This window comes from Pogona vitticeps, chromosome 5, assembly GCF_051106095.1.
Source record: "Pogona vitticeps strain Pit_001003342236 chromosome 5, PviZW2.1, whole genome shotgun sequence".
Taxonomy (NCBI): Eukaryota; Metazoa; Chordata; class Lepidosauria; order Squamata; family Agamidae; genus Pogona; species Pogona vitticeps.
Genome location: NC_135787.1, coordinates 12068826 through 12088358, shown reverse-complemented (window position 1 = coordinate 12088358; position 19533 = coordinate 12068826). Strand labels below are relative to the sequence as shown.

General features: G+C 42.6%; 1 protein-coding gene across 1 annotated transcript in view; it reads left to right on the top strand.

The window, feature by feature from the left end:
* Positions 1 to 17646, top strand: part of SCD5 (stearoyl-CoA desaturase 5) — a 49852-nt gene extending 32206 nt beyond the window's left edge. Inside the window, exons 2-5 of the mRNA XM_020801736.3 lie at positions 4050 to 4180; positions 5758 to 5963; positions 7884 to 8116; positions 11336 to 17646. Of these exons, the coding sequence (XP_020657395.2) occupies positions 4050 to 4180; positions 5758 to 5963; positions 7884 to 8116; positions 11336 to 11526 (761 nt within the window). The 3' untranslated portion in view covers positions 11527 to 17646. The remainder of the gene's footprint in view (positions 1 to 4049; positions 4181 to 5757; positions 5964 to 7883; positions 8117 to 11335) is intronic.
* Positions 17647 to 19533: the final 1887 nt, after the last annotated feature.

Sequence of the window (19533 nt, the reverse complement as noted above, 5' to 3'; positions counted from 1 at the left end):
GGGGGGAGAGAGAGGGGAACCTGAGTCTCATAATCTGTCTGAGTTGCCTATCCTTGCAGTACAACTCATTGAGAGATGAATGTTCAGGTAGTCTATTCGGCATGCAGGTAGTGTCACACTAGTTCTGACAAAATATGGATCCAACCAAGTGTATTTAATTCTCAGCTAGGCAAGGCTGCCAGCAAGCTATGTTCAGGAGAGGCCAAATATACTGTATAAGACAGACAGACAGACAGACAGACAGACAGACAGATATTTTCCATCCCACCCCCAGTATGCACATAGCCATTTAACAGAAACCCAGTTACACAAGGATGCCTATTATACTATGTACCTGTAGCCCGTTCTCTAAACCTGCATGCTTTGTCGCTGAATTGAATCGATTGTTATTTTAAAAACCATGTTGGGGGTTTCTTTTAAGTTCTTCTCGCTGCTCCATTAAAACGAAACTATCCCAGTGCCAATGATTAGAGCAATGATAACACAATTTTGAGACCAGCACATGTGCAGAGATACAATATATCACAGAAGTGAGTACACCCCCTCACATTTCATTAGTATTTTAGTACATCTTCACATGATTTGGCTACTTGGGCCCAATTTGGACATTGTCACTTAGGGGTGTACTCACTTTTGTTGCCAGCGGTTTAGACATTAATGGCTGTGTGTTGTGTTATTTTGAGGGGACAGCACATTTACACTGTTATACAAGCTGTATACTCACTGCTTTACATTGTAGCCATGTGTTATTTCTTCAGTGTTGTTGCATAAAAGATATAAACGTATTTATGAAATGTGAGGGGGTGTACTCACTTCTGTGATATACTGTATTTTTTCCCCTGCTACAAATCCAGGAGGAAGCTTTCTGAAGGGACATATTTGCAAGATGAGGCTTGTTGTAAACTCTTCTCTTAATTTGGAGGGTTGGGGAGCTAGCTCTGAAAAAGAGCTAGGAAATAGGAAGAAAATGTTCTGTTGCTATTTCTTCTTGCAACTACTGACTCACTTCTAATTATATATTTTCCAGTTCACTGTTTAAGTTCCAGTCTCAGAGAACACAAGCTGTCTAGCTTTCTAGACCAGCCGTCATAAGATCAAATCCATGCGACGGAGTGAGCTCCCGTAGCTTGTCCCAGCTCCTGCCAACCTAGTGGTTCGAAAGCATGCAAAATGCAAAAAAATGCGAGTAGATAAATAGGTACCACCATGGTGGGAAAGTAACGGCGTTCCGTGTCTAGTCGTGCTGGCCATGTGACAACGGAAGATTGTCTTTGGACAAACACTAGCTCTATGGTTTGGAAACGGAGATGAGCACTGCCCCCAAGAGTCAGACACGAGTGGACAAATTGTCAAGGGGAACCTTTACCTTTACCTATGTATAAATTGCTGCAGTAAATTGCAGTTAAATGATGAGGTGCCTTGATTATGCCTGGGCATGTGTCTGATGTGCCCTGGCATCTCATCAGTTAGTCACAATTAGCCACAGCAAATTAAGCAAACCTTAAATGAACACCAATAGGATTCAAGTTTTTATTTTTGGAACATATCTTGTGTAAGGGAGACCAATGTGTTTATGTTGCATAAATAAAATAATCTGATGACTTTTAAGTGCTGGAAGAGCTAGAGTGGTGTCAACGCAACACAATCTTATGGCCAGATTTCAGAGAAGCAACTTCTGCATTTGGTTTTGTGCAATCTGGCTTAGACCCGTTAATTGTAGCATTATAACCCTAGCATGCTTCATGGAGGATAAGCACGAATTCCAAATTCCATTTCTGGGAATTGCGGTCCTCAAAAAAATAGCTTCTCCAGCTGTGTTTTAATCCTTTTCTTAACCTGACTAATGGAGGGTCAGATTATGTCCACAACATCTCCTTTTTCCGAGGAGAAAGACATCGGCAACGTGAAGGGTGATGATGAATTTGCAGTTGAGCAAAGGAAGCAGTCACTTCTTACGCATCAGTTTTATTGCAGGCTGCGCTAGATGTGAAAATGCAGGCAAGGGAAATTTTCAGCCACTACTTTAGTAGAATCAATGGACAGTGCCTGAAATCTAAAAACTAGATTTCAACACACTACAACGTGTTTGGTTGCCACATTCTGTATTTTTCACAACATGAAGATTTTTGACAATATCTGCATTTTCTCTGCATCGCTTCATGCCCTCTGCCTTGAATTTTCTCCCAGAACGTAGATGCAGTATGACCTTCAATAGGCTGTTCACTGGCTGTGAATGTTGTATGTGCTCATATAAGTGAAGAGTGGCAAAAATGAAGCAAGAGATCTTCTGCAATTCACAAATCCTCCTCACATGACTTGGATTCTAATCTTCCAGGGGTTTAGACTCGCATGACGGTTGTCCACAGATACCAGAGATTGCTCCCCCACTCTTCATACTTGTTGAACTCCTCATGGAGGAGGGCAGTGAAACTACAACCATACAGCTGGCTAGGTGATACTAGTTACAAGGATTAACACACGTGATCAGGGCTGTCTCTAGCATTTGACAGAATAAGGTGAGTGTGTCGTGTGGCAGATGCTTGGAGGTATCAGCAAGATGTTGGAAGACAGAGTGCTCTGGCATACAGCCTGCTCTCTGCTCTCCAGTCAGTCTTCTGCCTTCAGATGGGGTGCAGGATACTGATCCATCATTTATGTTAAGGAGAGTTTTCACTGCCAGTCTAGTTGATATTTGAATGTGGAATGGTAGGGGTGCCATTTTGTTCTTTGCCTCAGAAGACAACATATGGACAGGTTTTACAGGGTATATGTCCACCTCCTGGCAATGGGGACACTAAAGAGAAAGTGAGCTATATTTTGCCATGGATAGTGGATATGCATATATTTTACTGTGGGTAATGGGTATACAGTCTTTGGACAAAATGTGTGAAAACAGACTAGATGGGGTCTCATGAAGAGTCCGTGAGAGGTTAGCTTGAATCAGATGTGAGTCAGAGGTAGAAACAGTCAGAAACGGCTTCTTCTGTATATTATTTTAAATCTGTCATCTATTCTACAGTTTCAGTCGCTGTGTGTTGCCTTGGGTCCCCTATGGGGAGAAAGGTGGCATATGAATAAAGAAATACCATAAATGAATAAATATTTGTAGTTTTGGGGATGACATAAAAGTAGAGCACGCAGCTGCTGGTTGTGTGCCCCCCCTCGAGATCCTTTGTGATTAATCTGGCACTGGTGGAGTTAAACAATAAAAAAAAATACTTTAATTTTGAATGAGGAAGGAGAAATAGAAAGGAATGCAGAGGGAGACTGTTGACAGCTCATGCCAAAGGAAAAATGGGAATGAAAACAGAGTTCAAACTCCTGGATGGTCCAAACGCTAAAGTGCTAGTATATGCTCCAGCTGATGTCACTGGGTGACAGCATATCCCCTCGTAGCTATTTGGCCAGCCATTTTGCAAAGCTGCAGGGATAGAAGACGGACTTGCGTCATCACTGCTAGCTAGGATTCACATTCTAGAATGTTCTTCTTTTTTGTCTATCTCAGCTTATTAAACTTTGCACTGCTTGGACTGAATGTGTGCGCCGTGTGGATGAATGCTTGCATCCTTCTTGGGTGGGCTTTGAGTGGCTAAGTGACAATCGGTGCTCTAAAGTCTGTCTTCCTCTCCTCGCACCTCTTGCTACCTTATTTCCTACTTGTTGGTAAGTAACTCCCTCTGTGCAGACACCACAGCCGGCTGACTTTTGCACCATTGCCAGAAGGGTGACTGTGAGCAGAAGTACATTCCTCCTGGATGTCTCTCTCTGAGACATATAAGGTCTACCGCATCCCTGAAATTGATGGTGCTTTGTTGTCCCACCTCCTCTCCAAGTCATTTATGTTTCTCTGTTCACAGGAAAGTGTTTTTTGCATGGTGATTTGAAAATGCCCTTTTACCACAAGGAGTGGGTCAGAATTCCATTGAAAAGGCATAGGGGCACGCACCAATCTGTTCATCCTGATTTGGGCATGGGCCGGGTGAGGGGACTAGTGTATCTCTCTAAAATCAGCATAATGGGTAACACCCTTTCTCTTCTCTGCCTTTCAGCATACTTGTGTTTCCTCATGTCTGCCCTGGGGGTGACAGCCGGCGCTCATCGCCTGTGGAGTCATCGGTCCTATAAAGCCAAGCTGCCTTTGCGGATATTCCTGGCTGCGGTCAACTCTATGGCATTTCAGGTTAGCAAATCAGCTCCATCTTGTCTTCATGTATACAGCAGGACCCCTGTCTCCAAGCCCCCTCTGCAGATGCTGAAAAACATGGATTATAGGGAATGCTGTTCTAATAGTGAATGAAGAACACTATACAGTGGTACCTCGATTTATGAATTTAATGCATTCTCCAGGACGTTTCGTACTGCGAAAAATGCGTAAACCGAAATGTAGTTTCCCATAGGAACGCATGAACTATAAAGCAATGCATCCTGGCATAACTTCCTTCGTATTGCAAAAAAATTCATAAACTGATGCATTGTTTTTAATGGATTTTCCTTTGTTAACCAAAAATTAATTAACCGAGGCATTCGTAAACCGAGGTACACCTGTACATAGCATGTATGTATGGCTCCCTCTAGTGGCCAATTCTGGTAACCTCACCTTTAGGAACCCATTTTTTCTAGAATTTTTCTTTTAATATTTTTAAATATTTTCAGACCTTTGATAAATGAGTCAGTGGATACTGATCCCACGGATAAGGGGATCCTACTGTATATATCAGTTCCTGTTGTGGTGGTTTATGCTCATGATATGAAACAGTGACCATACTCCCATCAACCGGTGTAAAACAGCTGGTTTAAATCTTGGTGGCTAATTATCACAATCAAAGACGTTAGGACGGACATTCGCTGTTGCCCACCAAGTCAGTCCAATTCTCTTCTCTCTTTGAAAGGTGCCATCTTGTCTGTCACTTGAGACACTCAAATGGACTGGCTCTGCTGATACCATTTGGTTCCCCCCCCCAATTCTGCTATGGGGAGCTATGCTAATGGCAAAAGGCAAAGGTGTGAGCTAAAGATTCTGAGGCCTAGAGTGATATGAAACATTAACTAGGGCTGGCCCTGCTGTTAGGCAGTGTGGAAGACATTGCCTCAGGAGGCTGCTTCGGATGTCAAGAAAGATCAGCAAGTGATTATTAGATTGGTATACATTTTTATTTTCTAAAGCAGACCTAGGGAAAAGTGTGGCCCGTGAGCCGCTCCTGTCTGGCCCGCCGGTCGTCTCTCCAGTCCGGTGTTCAAGCATTTGTTCAAGCCCAAGACGGACTGGATTTCTCTCACTGAACAAGTTGAACATCAAAACCATGTATAGCTTTTTGTCTAAAGTTGATCAGTTGCTTATCTTTTATTTCAAAGTAAAGTTGGTTCGGCCCCCGAACACAGTTCAGATTTTTCATGTGGCCCCCCTATAGAAATTAATTGCCCACCCCTGTTCTAAAGAGAAGACATATGAGGCATGTCTACTCAAAACCAAGTTGTATTGAATCCAACGAGTGCCTGAGGGATTTTCTGCCTCACGTGTCAAAATAAGTTGGCCCAGCCTTAGGTACATGGGCAACTAAGGCGAGGATTACCCCTTACGGAAAAACCAGGGAGGAAATGCAGGGAGGGACCTCCCCAGTTTGTCACAGGCCGCTTACGGTTGGGTGTTACGTGCACAGAAATATGAGGGAGGGGATCCTTGGCTGTTCCCCTTCCGACAGCCAAAGGTCTTGGATGCTGACTGAGTTCCCTGAACCTTTCTTGCTGCTTGCCTTACAGAATGACATTTTTGAATGGGCCCGAGACCACCGAGTACATCACAAATACTCAGAGACAGATGCTGACCCCCACAATGCCCAGCGTGGCTTCTTCTTCTCGCACATTGGCTGGCTGTTTGTCCGGAAGCATCGAGATGTCATTGAGAAAGGAAGAAAGCTGGATTACAGTGACTTACTCGAAGACCCAGTTGTTATGTTTCAAAGAAAGTGAGTCACGTTAAAGTCAGATCTTGCACGAGTTTCTTTCTAGCTGACAGATTAGGGGAGTCCTCCCCCAAAAAACTGGCGACACCCCAATTTTCCCTAGCTTGGAATTTGGGACTGAGAAAAAACAGCAAATTTCCTTTTCTCCCACCTTTAAACATTTTCATGTTCTGTCTTAAATATAAAGAAATATGGGGATTTAGGGCAGATTTCCCCCCCAATAATTCTGTTTTACAAAATTCTACCCAGTATGTACTGGCCAAATGCCAACTGTGGAGAAGATCACTTCTCAAATACTTCCCACGGAGTTACTAAAGATTGAGGAGCTTTCTAGTGAAAAGGATGGCAACTCATAGTCAGTATTAACAGGTTGAAGATACAGGGATAGGAAACTAGACTTTTATGAGAGAAACATATTTCTGGGCCTGGATAGAGAAATCTGCCCATTTGGGTTTCTCTCATAATTCCAGTCAATCCCCACTTTTGTTCTGAGCACACTATAAAATTTTGCACAAGATGTCTCATATAAATCATTTAGGGAGCTAAACAGAATGATGTGGTTCACATAATAATCTGCCTTGGAATATTTGTTGCAGAGTTTTGAATCACTGGTAAAAATGTTTTGTGCTAAGCAGAGGAATTACGGAGATTCACAAAGGAGAAAAGTTTCAAGTTCCCCAGAGTCTACCCCTCTCTCATTAACTGGCACTTATGGTCTCAGTCACTCACTCTGAGACGTTTGTAGGAGAAAGAATAAAAACATGTCATTACTTACAATTGTGAACAAATCAACAGCAAACTGACAACACAAACTGCCTTCAAAAGACTAAGGAGAAGGAAAGGAACACTCAGCAGACAGGCGGGGTTCTGTTTGAATTCAGAAGCTAGAAGAAATTATTGGGATACTGGACTTCTCTGGTGGATTTTGGTACACATAAGATAGGCAAAGGTGGGGGGAGACCAGAAGAGTGGAGATAACACACAGGAGCTGTATTGGTCCTAACTGAGTCCATCTGTTTTGTGCTGGTTTTGGTGGTGGTGATGGTGGGGAGCAGCTGGAGGTAGCATACACGTTCAGAGTGGGTGGATATTGCACCCTTCCACTGCAATCTTTTGAACCCTCTAAATTCCAGTACAGTACTTTGAGTAAAAGCCCTTGTTGCTTTGTTCTATTTAAAGTTCTGAAGGCATCCTTCCCCCCTCCCAAAGGTCAGACTAGACAGTACGTTTAGCACGTTTTTAGAAAAGGTGCTCCTTCGAGTGGTGGAAACACATCTGTTTGTCACAGCATGTGTTATTCCTACACCTATGTGATATTCCTGGAATTCCTAGTACATATTGGGGCAAATACATTTTCTAACTGGCAACTAGGACAGTGCTTGGCCAATCCTAGGCTGTGTAGCCTTTCAGCTTTTCTCTGGGTGAACACAATTTTGTTGTGTGTCCAGCAGGTGGAATTCCAAGAACGGAGAATTCTGGGAATTTGAGTAGCGATGGTGCATTAACAGGTGGCATTTACGAGGGTCCAGCCCCATGGGCCCGGGCAGTCCACTCACTGATCCATCACGGATATGGACCGCGCGATTCTACCAATGGATCCTCAGCGCGCGATCCACTTACCACTCTTTGACCTTGCAACGAGGCTTGTCCTCCTGCCTCCTACCAGGAGTGGTGGCCGGATCGCACACCGGAGATCCATTGGTAGAATTGCACAGTCCGTGTCTGCAGCAGATCAGTGAGTGGACCGTCCAGTCCCATGGGGCTGGACCCTCGTTAATGAATACGAATACCCCATCTCTAATTTGGAGTCCTGAAAGAAAGAAAGAAAGAAAGAAAGAAAGAAAGAAAGAAAGAAAGAAAGAAAGCTAGGTGCCTGGTGTTTTGTATGATAACAGCTGCATCACTTCCAACCTTCCTTCACAGGCATTATAAGATTTCAGTTGTGCTGATGTGTTTTGTCGTACCTACTCTCGTGCCTTGGTACTTCTGGAGGGAGAGCTTATGGAATTCATACTTTCTTGCATCAATCCTCCGTTACACCATTTCACTCAATGTTGCCTGGTTGGTCAATAGCGCTGCTCACATGTATGGCAATCGGCCCTACGACAAGACCATCAATCCCCGGCAGAACCCCTTCGTAACTTTTGGAGCCATCGGTGAGTACCCTGGGGGGGGGGGGCAAGGACTGGTTCCTCCTTGGCTTCCGTGTCCAGTCTCAGGCTGTCCCCAAGGGAGGAAGTAAACATAAGAAACATTTTCTTTGACTTTGAACACCTTTACCCTTGCTTTTCTCAGTAAGCCGCTAATATCACCCAATGCAAATGTAAATAAGGTATTTCAAGTGTAGACTACTTTTTTAAAAAAAGCAAAATATGCTGCTTTTATACTGCCCCATAGCACTTACAGCACTCTCTGGGCAGTTTACAATTTTAATGATGCAGCCTGCACATTGCCCCCAATCTCTCAGTGACCTGGGTACTCAGTTTACCAACCTTGGAAGGATGGAAGGCTGAATGGGGGCATGAGCAGAGTTTTGGCTGCAGTATTGCAATTTAACCACTGCACCATGAGGCTCGGTTACACAGAAGGCTAGTAGTCATCTCAGGCAGTAGAGTTTGAACATTGTGAAAGAGCAACAAATTGTTAAGTTGTTTGTTGTGGGTTTTTCGGGCTTCTTGGCCGTGTTCTGAAGGTGGTTTTATCTAACGTTTCGCCAGTCTCTGTGGCCAGCATCTTCAGAGGACACAGTTTGCTGTCCTCTGAAGATGCCGGCCACAGAGACTGGCGAAACGTTAGGAAAAACCACCTTCAGAACACGGCCAAGAAGCCCGAAAAACCCACAACAACCATTAGATCCCGGCCGTGAAAGCCTTCACGAATAAATTGTTAAGTTATTTAGTAAAGGTTTCCCCTTGACAATTGTCCAGTCGTGTCTGACTCTAGGGCGCAGTGCCCATCCCCATTTCCAAACCATAGAGCCAGCGTTTTGTCCGAAGACATTTTCCGTGGTCACGTGGCCAGCACAACTAGACACAGAACGCCGTTACCTTCCCACCATGGTGGTATCTATTTATCTACTCGCATTTTTATATGCTTTCGAACTGCTAGGTTGGCAGGAGCTGGGACAAGCGATGGGAGCTCACTTCGTCACACGGATTCGATCTTACGACGGCTGGTCTTCTGACCTTGCTGCACAGAGGCTTCTGTGGTTTAACCTGCAGCGCCACCACGTCCCCATTTAATTTGATATTATTATGATTTACTGCTAGGAATGTGGGATTTTTTGCCATAGGTGCCAAAATCACATGACTGAATTTGGGCACTAAGAATCACAGGATTGGAGGGAAGGCTATTGATCAGTCTATCAGAAAGCTGCAGATACGGGAAGTATAGGTTTTCGACTACAGTTCTCCCTGCTCAGCCACTGAGTGGTCAGCTTCCAGAGGCGGAAAAGGGCAACCCCAGTTCCTTGCCCTCACTGACCTCCTGGCCCCGCAGAAAGAGGACCCCAGCGGTGTGCAAGGTGTGAGTGGGCCAGCTGGCCAGGGGGTGGGCGGAAAGAACATGCAGCACCTGTAGTGCTGTGCAGAGGCTTTCATAAGAAGGGTCATGGCTTAAATCATGCCCATCTATTGTACCCAATCGTTGGGTCGATGGACCGAGTGCCCTGCCGGCTATAAAGACAATGCACAAATACTTAAACCAACGAGCCAGCCAACCCTATGAGTGCAGAAGGAAAGTGATGTCCAGAAAAGAGGACAGCTCAGAAAGGCTACCATTTGGACTACAACTCCCAGAATCCTGGGCAATACTGAGGGATGGGGATTCTGGGATTTGTAGTCCAAAAAAGTAACTTTACCTAAAATGTACAAGGAGAAGTTGGGACAAAGTACCCTTTGTTGTCTAACCTATTGCTTTTTTGCTTCATAACCTCCTTCTTCCTGACACTGATTTCTAGATGCCCAGTCCAGACCTCAGGCCCAGTCTTGAGACACAGTTTTGCGTTCTTGGTGTACCAGCTATTCCATCAGTGCTCATTTTCTTTATTATGCTTAACAAACATAGGCGTATATTTGCTAACAGAATCTGAAGCAAAGAAGTATATTTAACAACAGGTACCATAAATCAGAACTGACACGGTGGCATATGAGTATTGTTATAAATATTAAGAGCATTTTAAGCTTTCAGATACATTTCTTAGAATACACCGACATTTGCACTCAGTCGCTAACTCAATTTTGTCTGTTCATCGTTCTTCGTCTAGCTTCAGTTCTCTTGGCAAACTGTGATCGACACTGGGTTTTTCCACCAGAAGTTTGCATTCATTAAATGTCACAGTACATTATTATCTTCCTTTTCTTGTTATCCTCTCAAAAAACTGCAGCTTCTTGGCCATCGCCACAAAAGCACAAATAGTAGACCCAGATACATTCCAGTCATAAGACAGAGTTGGGGAAAACTGCTAGTCATAACTGGAATACGCACACACGCACAATAGCTTGTTTGCTTCCTTAACCTGGAAAGGTAGATTTTCTTATATAGTATATGCCTTGACATTAATCTTTGTCATTTAAAAACAAAGTACTGTATGATTTCCCTTTTCAAAACAATGAATTTGTTTGTACCCCCAAATTCTATGGTGAATTTCATCAGATTAATCTTCTTTAATTAATCGGCTAAATTTTCCTTAATTGACTGACAGCCCTAAAAATAAACCACGTACACAAAAACTTACAGTGCAATCCCTGTCTATATTTATTCAGAATTCCCACTGCGTTCAATGGAACTTGTTCTCTAGAAAACAGATTTCAGCCTCAGTGATGAGGAGGACTGATAAATAAATTAATATTCCTTAGAAGTACTTAATGGTTATATTAAGAATGAAGTCCTGAGCACATGAAACTGTGAGTAAGTGCCATTGAAGTTTGTGGGACTTACCTCCAGGAAGACATGCATAGGGTTGCTCTGTATTCTTATGGAATGCCTAAGATTAGAATCACAATCCAAATTATTCAAATATTGCTTTCATAGAATCATAGAAAAGTTGGAAGGGGCCTACAAGGCCATCAAGTCCAACCCCCTGCTCAATGCAGGAATACAATCAAAGCATATCTGCCAGGTGATTATCTAAGTTTCTAGTCAGGATGATTTATTAGAAGCAACTTTCTTCCAATAAAAACTATTAGTACTTTTGATTTCATTTCCAAAATAATGGAAACTATGTAAATTGTTTTTGGGGGTTGTTGTGTTCTTTTTTGTATGTAAACAAATGTACTTAACTTTTTTTTAAATGTACATTTCCAGAATCAACTGTTTCCTGATAGCTGTTGAATTCCGCTCTTCTCTTGTTTTCTTCTGTTCCTTCTCTTTTCCAGGTGAAGGTTTCCACAACTACCACCATACCTTTCCATTTGATTATTCAGCGAGCGAGCTTGGCTTGAAATTCAACCCGACCACATGGTTCATTGACTTCATGTTTTGGTTGGGTTTGGTCACCGACCGGAAGAAGACTCCAAAAGAGATGGTCGAAGCTCGCAAAGAGAGGACTGGAGATGGCAGTTCTTGAAAAATCAGAAATACTCTTAACATTGATGCTGCTGTATGTGTTGTTTGTATTTTTCTTCATGGGGGAAGAGGGGGCTGTCCACCCCCAAATTTCCCCTTAGGATGGAAATAGTATTTCTCATTGAACATAGGCCAAATTAATTCTTGGATTAATTCCATCTCTTTTTTTCTTTGAATGCAATGGTTTTCAAATTTATTAAGAGGCAGACAACATTTTCCATACTAGTTCATTTTTTCAGAAACTCCAGAGAGTTGCAGAGAATTCTAGGGCCGGTGTCCAAAGATGATGAAGGCGGAAGCTTGTGAGATCCATTTTGCTTTTTTTACTAGAACTTTAGGACCTGCCAAACAAAATAATTGCTGAGGCAGATCCAAAGCACTTGGAAAAAATAGTTCCTTTTTGGAACTGCAATATCAGTACAGTATCTTCCATCCAGCATGGCCAGTTCCAAAAAAAAAAGTAAGATATTCAAGTGCTGCACATGGGTGACACCAGTTGCTTACTGTGTCTTGTCAGACCTACACAAGTATGCATTTTACACACACTGGAACAAATCTACATTTAAATCACCCACAACACACTCTTAGGTCTAAATAATGAAATTGCCTGACAGAAATGTGCAAAGAACCGGTGGAAGGCGACATGCTTGAGGATAATTTAAAAATGAAACAAGAAAGATAAATGGTTAGAACACGGCAAGCCGCAACAGAGCTCCCCCCCGCCACTTACTTGAAGGATTGATGAGTCTGTTACCATAAAGTTCCCTTTTATATAAGAGATACATAATTTGTATTCCTGCTTTGAGCAGGGGGTTGGACTCTATGGTCATATAGACCTCTTCCAATGTCATTATTCCACGATTCTATAACCTGCCCAGGGATCAGGGAATTAATGTTCAGGGACTGAAGCGTTTCACCTGTTTTCATTGTTAAATCATTGGAAGTTTTTTTTAAAACCTTGCTGGTTTACTGTTAGATCTACTAGCAAAGTCTCATTTACTGTCTGCCCACCTTGGTTCCAGAAATATACTTACAGCACATGCTGGTTTATGGCTTTTTTAAATTTTTATTTTATTTTTGGAGCCTGTATGGACCCATCTTGGGGCTTCCAGATATGGCTGGACTATCTCCCAATTAGCTGTCCTGACTGGGCCTTCTAGCAGAGGACGTCCAACAATACCTTGCAACTCTAGAAAGCACTCAACACCCGCCTTGAGACGGTGCATCACAGCAGCAGAAATAACCATGGGCAAGCTTTCTTCATGGGTAGCTTGTCTACCGCTGTTGGTTCTTCTGTTGAGGTTCTGCTAACATGTTCCCAAGGAATTTGAAGGGTCTTCGGCAATCTTTTTGAAAACCATTGCTTTGGTGGAATTAAATCTTGGATAGATATAGCCTATATTCTTAGCTGTCTTAAGTACAGTGTTTTTGGAAGGTTGCATATTATTTAATATTAGCGTTAAATGTTGTAGATCTTTTGACTTGATTGAGTCGCCTTGTGCCCAGTGAGTACGCTAATATGGCTGCCCATGTAAACTCTTCTCGACATAATGGGGGGGGGGGAGCCGACTGTTCTTCAAAGCATGGTTTGAGCAAGCAAGTATTTTGTTCAATTTAAAGTGGTTCTGCCTAATACTTCTCCTTATACTCTGATCTAGCGGTTTCTTGGCAGCATGGTGCTTGTCCCCTGGAAGGACTGTCCCACTTATTTCAGGGAAGGGGTACCTTTGCACAGACAGAGGAAAGGAGGGACATGACGTTGGAGCCTTGCCTTGAAGCAAATGGGAGAGCCTCTTCTCCCAGGTCATAGAGACTTACGTCTAGACATGGGGCTCACCTGTCTACCAAGTAAGAAAGGAGATGCAGAGGAACCTACTATAGGGGCAACCATTCAAACATGCAAAGAAATGAATGTGAAAACTAGAACTTGGAAAAAATATTGATTTCAGCTTCCGGAATCTTCTTTCTGGGGTTTGTCATTCAAAAGTAACTTTTTTTCAAGCTCTAGTGACAATGTTGATGGATGTTTTCCCCAAAATTTGGCGTGCTGCCATTCAGTATTGTTGCTGTTACCCTTTTTTCTTCAAAGATTGCCTGCACCGAACGTCTGTCACCCTTTGCATTTCCAGCGCCCGATGATCACAGTGATCTGTCCCACTGTCTATTTCTGCATGTAAAAGAGGACGGAAAGAAGAGATTTAAAAAACAATGAAATTTATTTCATGTAAAAGGAAAGGAGGGGCCCACACTCAAAAAGTATGTGTGGGAGTAGAGGAGAAGATTACAGTTGAAAACAATGGTGCAGGTCTGTATCTCCCAGCTTGACCCTGATTTTTCTGGATAACTGGAAACAAGTGCTAGGAAAGCAAACCATGGAGTTTGGGAAAGGTCCTTTTTAACACTGCGGTGCCCACAATCTGGCATGTGGATCCTGGGAGTTGTAGTCCAAAAAGGGGAGCTTTCCCCATTTCTGCTTAATCAGAGGCAAGACAAAAACAGCAGTTTCCAATTTGCTCTGAGTTCTGAATTGTTGACCAGGCTCTGCCTTGAAGGGAGGCTGATAAATTCTCATTTGCAGATATTCCAGCAAGGGGAGGGTTATCTTTCATCTATTATCCTTCCCTCATAGATGAGAGAAGTTGATGCGGAGGGGGAGGGGAGCTGGCATGGCCTTTTTATTGATCTCTCCTGTTCCATTGGGTGTCTTGTGGCTCTTAAATGCATCCACCTTCAACCGTTTTCTCTCTGCCCCAGCTTCTTGCCTTCATACCTTATATGAGGTTTCTCACATCTGTGCAGAGCGGCTGTGTGGATTATAACAGCCAATACCTCTCACACACAGGAGGTATTTTCAAACCATTCTTAAGCAGAGTGATCACTACCATGACTGAACAGAAAAGATGTAGAGATCTCCCTTCTTTGCAAGGATGATTGCTTCTCTGATTTTATTTTAATATCGTTTTTCTTGGGCTTTGTTTTAGTTATTGAACCTACACTTTTATCGAAGAGCAGGCACTTATATTAACATCTATATGCTTCGTGGGCCAAAAATAAAACAGATAGGTTTAGAGATTATCAATTTTATTGTCACATAGGCATTGTTGTTTGTAAATGTCTACAGCTAAATCGTGTCTTAAACCAAATAAAGCTTCATTTTAAATGTTTGGATACCTAATTTATATTCTAACTGCTCCAAGTTGACCGAGGTATATACATTTGAAGTATTCTGTACGCAGTAGGTACCGTAATCCTCCCATCCCTACAATGTTTGACCAGAGCTTAGAAAAAATACTTTTTTGGCTTCCTGTGCTGGCTGAGGATTATGGCAACCGTAGTCCTAAAAAGTAACTTTTCCAAGTTCTGTATTTACCCATAAGAACTGGTTATAAGCTGTGTCACTGCTTCAGTAGCATGCAGTGTCCATTTGATGCCAGATTTTAAAATGATATATTTTAAAATTATTCTTCTGTATAGCTCTGGGATCTACTTGATGCCTTGTAATACACATGTTAGCTTAAAAGGACCTATGAGAAGCCTGCTCTGTCCAGGAAAGGTAAATGAGGTGAAATGAAACTGATCGCCAGCAGATTTCCAAAATTTGAAATGTGGATTTTAGAAATGCAGATCACACTGTGAAATATCTAGATGTGACTGTGATTCTACTTGCCCCATATCTCTTTTCCTTATTCATCATATTACAATATCACAAAAAATTATATCCACAGCTCATCTGTAGAAAGAAGAGTACCTAGAAGGCTGCAGTGCAATGCACACTTAGCAGACGATAAATCCTCATAGATGCCTGCTACTGAGTAGACATACTGTAGAGCCAAGAGGCTGAAATCTATACAGTTTTGACGCTCTCAGTTCTACTGCACTCAACAGGATTCATTTCTGGGAAGATAAAGGATAAGGATTGCCCTCCAGCTGTCATGTTTTGCTTTCTGGAAATATGTGAGCCATGCTCCAAAAGACCATGAAAGTGATCTCATGAACCATCTAGATGAGGTTCTAGATGATGGTCTAAATCTAACTGTTATAGTGGGCCAGGTTCCCATTGATTCAGTTGAGTTGGGGGAAATATCTGGAAAGGAAACAGTGGTCCTTCCTTCACTGAAAATGTTCAGGAGGAGATGAGAAATTGCTAAAGAGGAACAGCTTAGATTTGGCAAATCCTTCTGTTACACAGGGATTGTGCCATAGCTAGAAAAAGCTATTTGGGGGGGTGGGGGTTTGAGACGAGGATTGCGAACTCCCAGACTCTTCCAATTAGTTTATCATGTCAACCCGCTGGCTCAGAGATTCTGGGACTTGTGGTTTTAAAAAAGTAACTTTTTCATGCTCTGAACATCGTGGCAGTCCACCAAATCACCTCCAACCATTGTTCTCTGAGTTTTGGCTCTAGCAAGCTTTTAAAGGTAGAAGGTCTGCCTGTATACTAAAGGCTACCACTAAAGGCTGTATGCACCAAGTAGAATTGTACTCACTGTACATTTCTTGCATGCTATTCATTAGGACCAACCAAAATGCCTAAGAAGTGTACAAGATTGGTTCTAATGTGGGTATTGACTGACTGCAAATTTGCTTTTACTCACGAACCAACGCAGCTGCCTTTGTCCTCTATCTATATGAACGGTTAAATCAAAGACTCCTCTAATCTTTCCGACAACAATAGCAACCTTTGCACTTCCTCTCCCAATGGCCTGATGTAGCAAGCCCACTTTGGCCAGTGCAGAAGAATTCAGGATGTCAAATGACAGATACTAAGATAAGCATCCTTAGTTCTGTGCATGCACGTTGGTCATGCTACGCTTGCACTATCAACTCTAGTGAACGTGTGCAAGGTGTCCCATAGACCAAGAGGCGTGGAACTCAATGTATCAACTCCGGCATTCCAACACCCCATGGCAGCTGCCTCTGAACCAAACAGACAAGCTAGGAGTGGGTGGAGAAAGAGCTAGTAGGTGTTACAACCCCACAGCATCAAAGGAGCATTGACTTTTATGCATGTAGGGTCCAGGATTGATGGTGCTGCTGCTGATATCCACCCTGATCAACTTATTCATGAAGGAAGGCGAGCCTGCAAATGTTCCATCTTCCCATATGCAGAATGTTTGATCAGCAGGAGAAGCAGGAAGATGTGTTGTCTGTGATGTGTCCTCAGTCTCAAAAGTGTGGGGAAGGATGGAATCTAAAAGTAGAGTGGCAGGCAATATAGCTTAGTTTTCACTTGGGAAACCTGCTTTGCTTTGCTTTGCTTTGCTTTGCTTCGCTTCATTTTGCTTTGCTTTGCTTTGATTTGATTTGCTCTGCTTTGCTTTGCTTTGCTTTCCTTTCCTTCACTTTGCTTCACTTCTGGGCATGAATACAGTTCCCAGATTTTCAACCATTAGTGGCTGGAAGATTCTGGGATTTGCAAAACAACAACAATAAACCACAACAACTGAAGGCCCTGCTGTTTCCATTTCTACAGAGGCACCAGGTTTTAGCCCGAAGTTTACACTGCTGTCCAAGGTGCTGAATCCCATCCCGAAATAGTTCAGCAACTTGGATGGCACCTTCAGCATTCAGTCTAAAACTGGAGTTGCCAGTATATGCTGCAAAAATGGAACTTTGGGAAGCTTTGCTGCCACAGCCCTTGTGATTATCTGCATTGGACAAAGCTTCCATGCCAGTTTGCTGAATGTAGTCACCTTATGTGCCCCTACAACGCACACAAATATACAACTTATGGAAGGCCAGTTTGATTACAGCAGAGGCAATGCTTGTTTTCAATCTGTGGATAGCTGGTGGATGGATTGAGCCCAATGCTCACCTTTTATAGGTAACAATATGAGCTTGTTTACAGCCCTGTAGACTTGCCTTGAGCTTCTTGGGAGACCCATGTGTAGTACAGAGCGGCATCGAGGCTAGATTCCTTGAGATGGATGTTAAATTTAATGTTTGATTTTCAATTTTCTAAAGCCTTTCTTTAGTTTGTTAACGTCTTTCCATTTGTTTGTTAAATGATGATTGTATCTAAATCTTTCTAGACTTTGCCCAACTGGTGTTTATCAGTGTTGATATGTTATGAATGATCTGTCAAATGCTTGAATGATTTATAATAAACACTTATGAATGAGTTTGTCTTAATGTGATCCTTATTTCACCAAGTGTGGGTCATTAATCAAACTAATAATAATGTAGTAGGGTGTGGTGTCACATTTACCTCTCTAGCACCCTGATCCCTCTCTATAAACTAGATTTCCATTCTGCATTAATTCAGTACAGGACAATTGTTTGGAATCCTAGCTTTTCTCAAATCTGAAGGTGAAATCCACTTAATAAATTTAAATTTTAGCTTTTTTTCACAGAATCATAGAAAAATTGAATTGGAAGGGGCCTACAAGGCCATTGAATCCAACCCCTGCTAAGTGCACAGATCCAAATCAAAGTAGATATGACAGATGACTGGCCAATTTTCTCTTGAAAGCCTCCAGTGTTGGAGCCCTCATCACCTCCCAAGGCAATTAGTTCCACTGCTGTACTGCTCTAACAGTTCAGAAAGTTTTCCCAATATTCAGCCCATATCTGACTTCCTGTAAATTGGGCACATTATTTCGTGTCCTGCACTCTGGAATGGTTGAGAACTATTTCATCCTTTCTCTAAATTGTTCATAAAGGCACCTGTTTCTTCCAACCCCTTCATCTTTTACAAGCTACCCTGTGGGGTAGATTAAACAAAGATGAAGAAAAGCTGATTGGCCTAGCTCAAGATTAGCCACTAGGGGGTGCAAACTCAACTAGCCAAGATGACTCGAAGCCATCTGGGCTGGCACAAAGCCAGCTGAGGTTGTGTTGAATCTAGAACTCTTTCCAACTAAGGATGCTGGGAATTGCTTAGGATTATCCTGATCCAATTTTAGGCCAACACAGTGGCTTTAGATCTGGTGCAACTCAGCTCCTCCCCTGCTCCAACCCATTTTGGGGGGTGGTCTTCTGCCAATCTAAAAAAAGGAAAGTTTCTTATCTTTGAATGGGAGTTAATGTGCTTCTGTTTATAGCAGCTTCCTCCAACCTGGCATTGTTCAGAGGTTTTCGACATGCGAATTAGGCCATCAGTGTAGTGTAGTATTTGATGTGTTGGACTGTAATTTGTGAGACAGAGGTTGAAGTTCCCTCTGAGCCATGAAATTAGTGGATGCCCCATCTTTGGGTTAGTCATATTTGCTTGGTCAGACTGACCTCACAGAAGTGTTAGGAGGATAAGTGGGGAGCCTTGAGCTCATTAGAGGAAAGGTGGGGTGTAGCCGTAACTTACTAATTAATAATGGAAGTTATAACCCAGCACATTCTACACAGAAATCAGCACGTGCAAAAATGTTGCACCCTCTGTCCTCATATGTCCTGTCTCTAGCAATTCTTAAATAACTACCTTACCCCACAAGAGTTGGGGAATTTACCTTTTCGTGCATATTGCTATTAAAAATCGGGGATATCATTCCTGAAGGTTCCTGACAGGACAACTGGCCATATGTTAAACTCATCATGAGAGTAGACTTTCAGGTTTGTTTTTTGGCCAGCTAGACCCTGAAATGCAGCAGATTTCTAGAAAATCAAAAGAAGGGACTCAGACATGAGCCTGAAAGGAGGAGGGAGTAAACACACTTTTGAATGGCCTGCTTTGGATATCAGCTGCAACGACTGAGTTGAAGCCTTTTCTGAAGTTCAGGAACTATGGATTCTTGCTGTTCCTCTTCAAGCCATTTATTCTAACTCCTTGACCTTTGGACTGTCCAAAGTTATTACAAAGCAAAAGCCTCTAGTCACCCTGAGCTTTGATTGAAGCAAAGAGAACCCCTCAATTCAGTAGCAGCATACCTCAGATGATTAGATTATGAGGACAATCAACAAGCACCATGCTTCTTGGGGGAAACCAAATCCTTCTTCGCCTGATCCAATAAAACCCCCTTTTTAAAACTCCTTAAAGATACTGATTCTCTCCCTTCTAAAGGACGCTGGGGCTTTT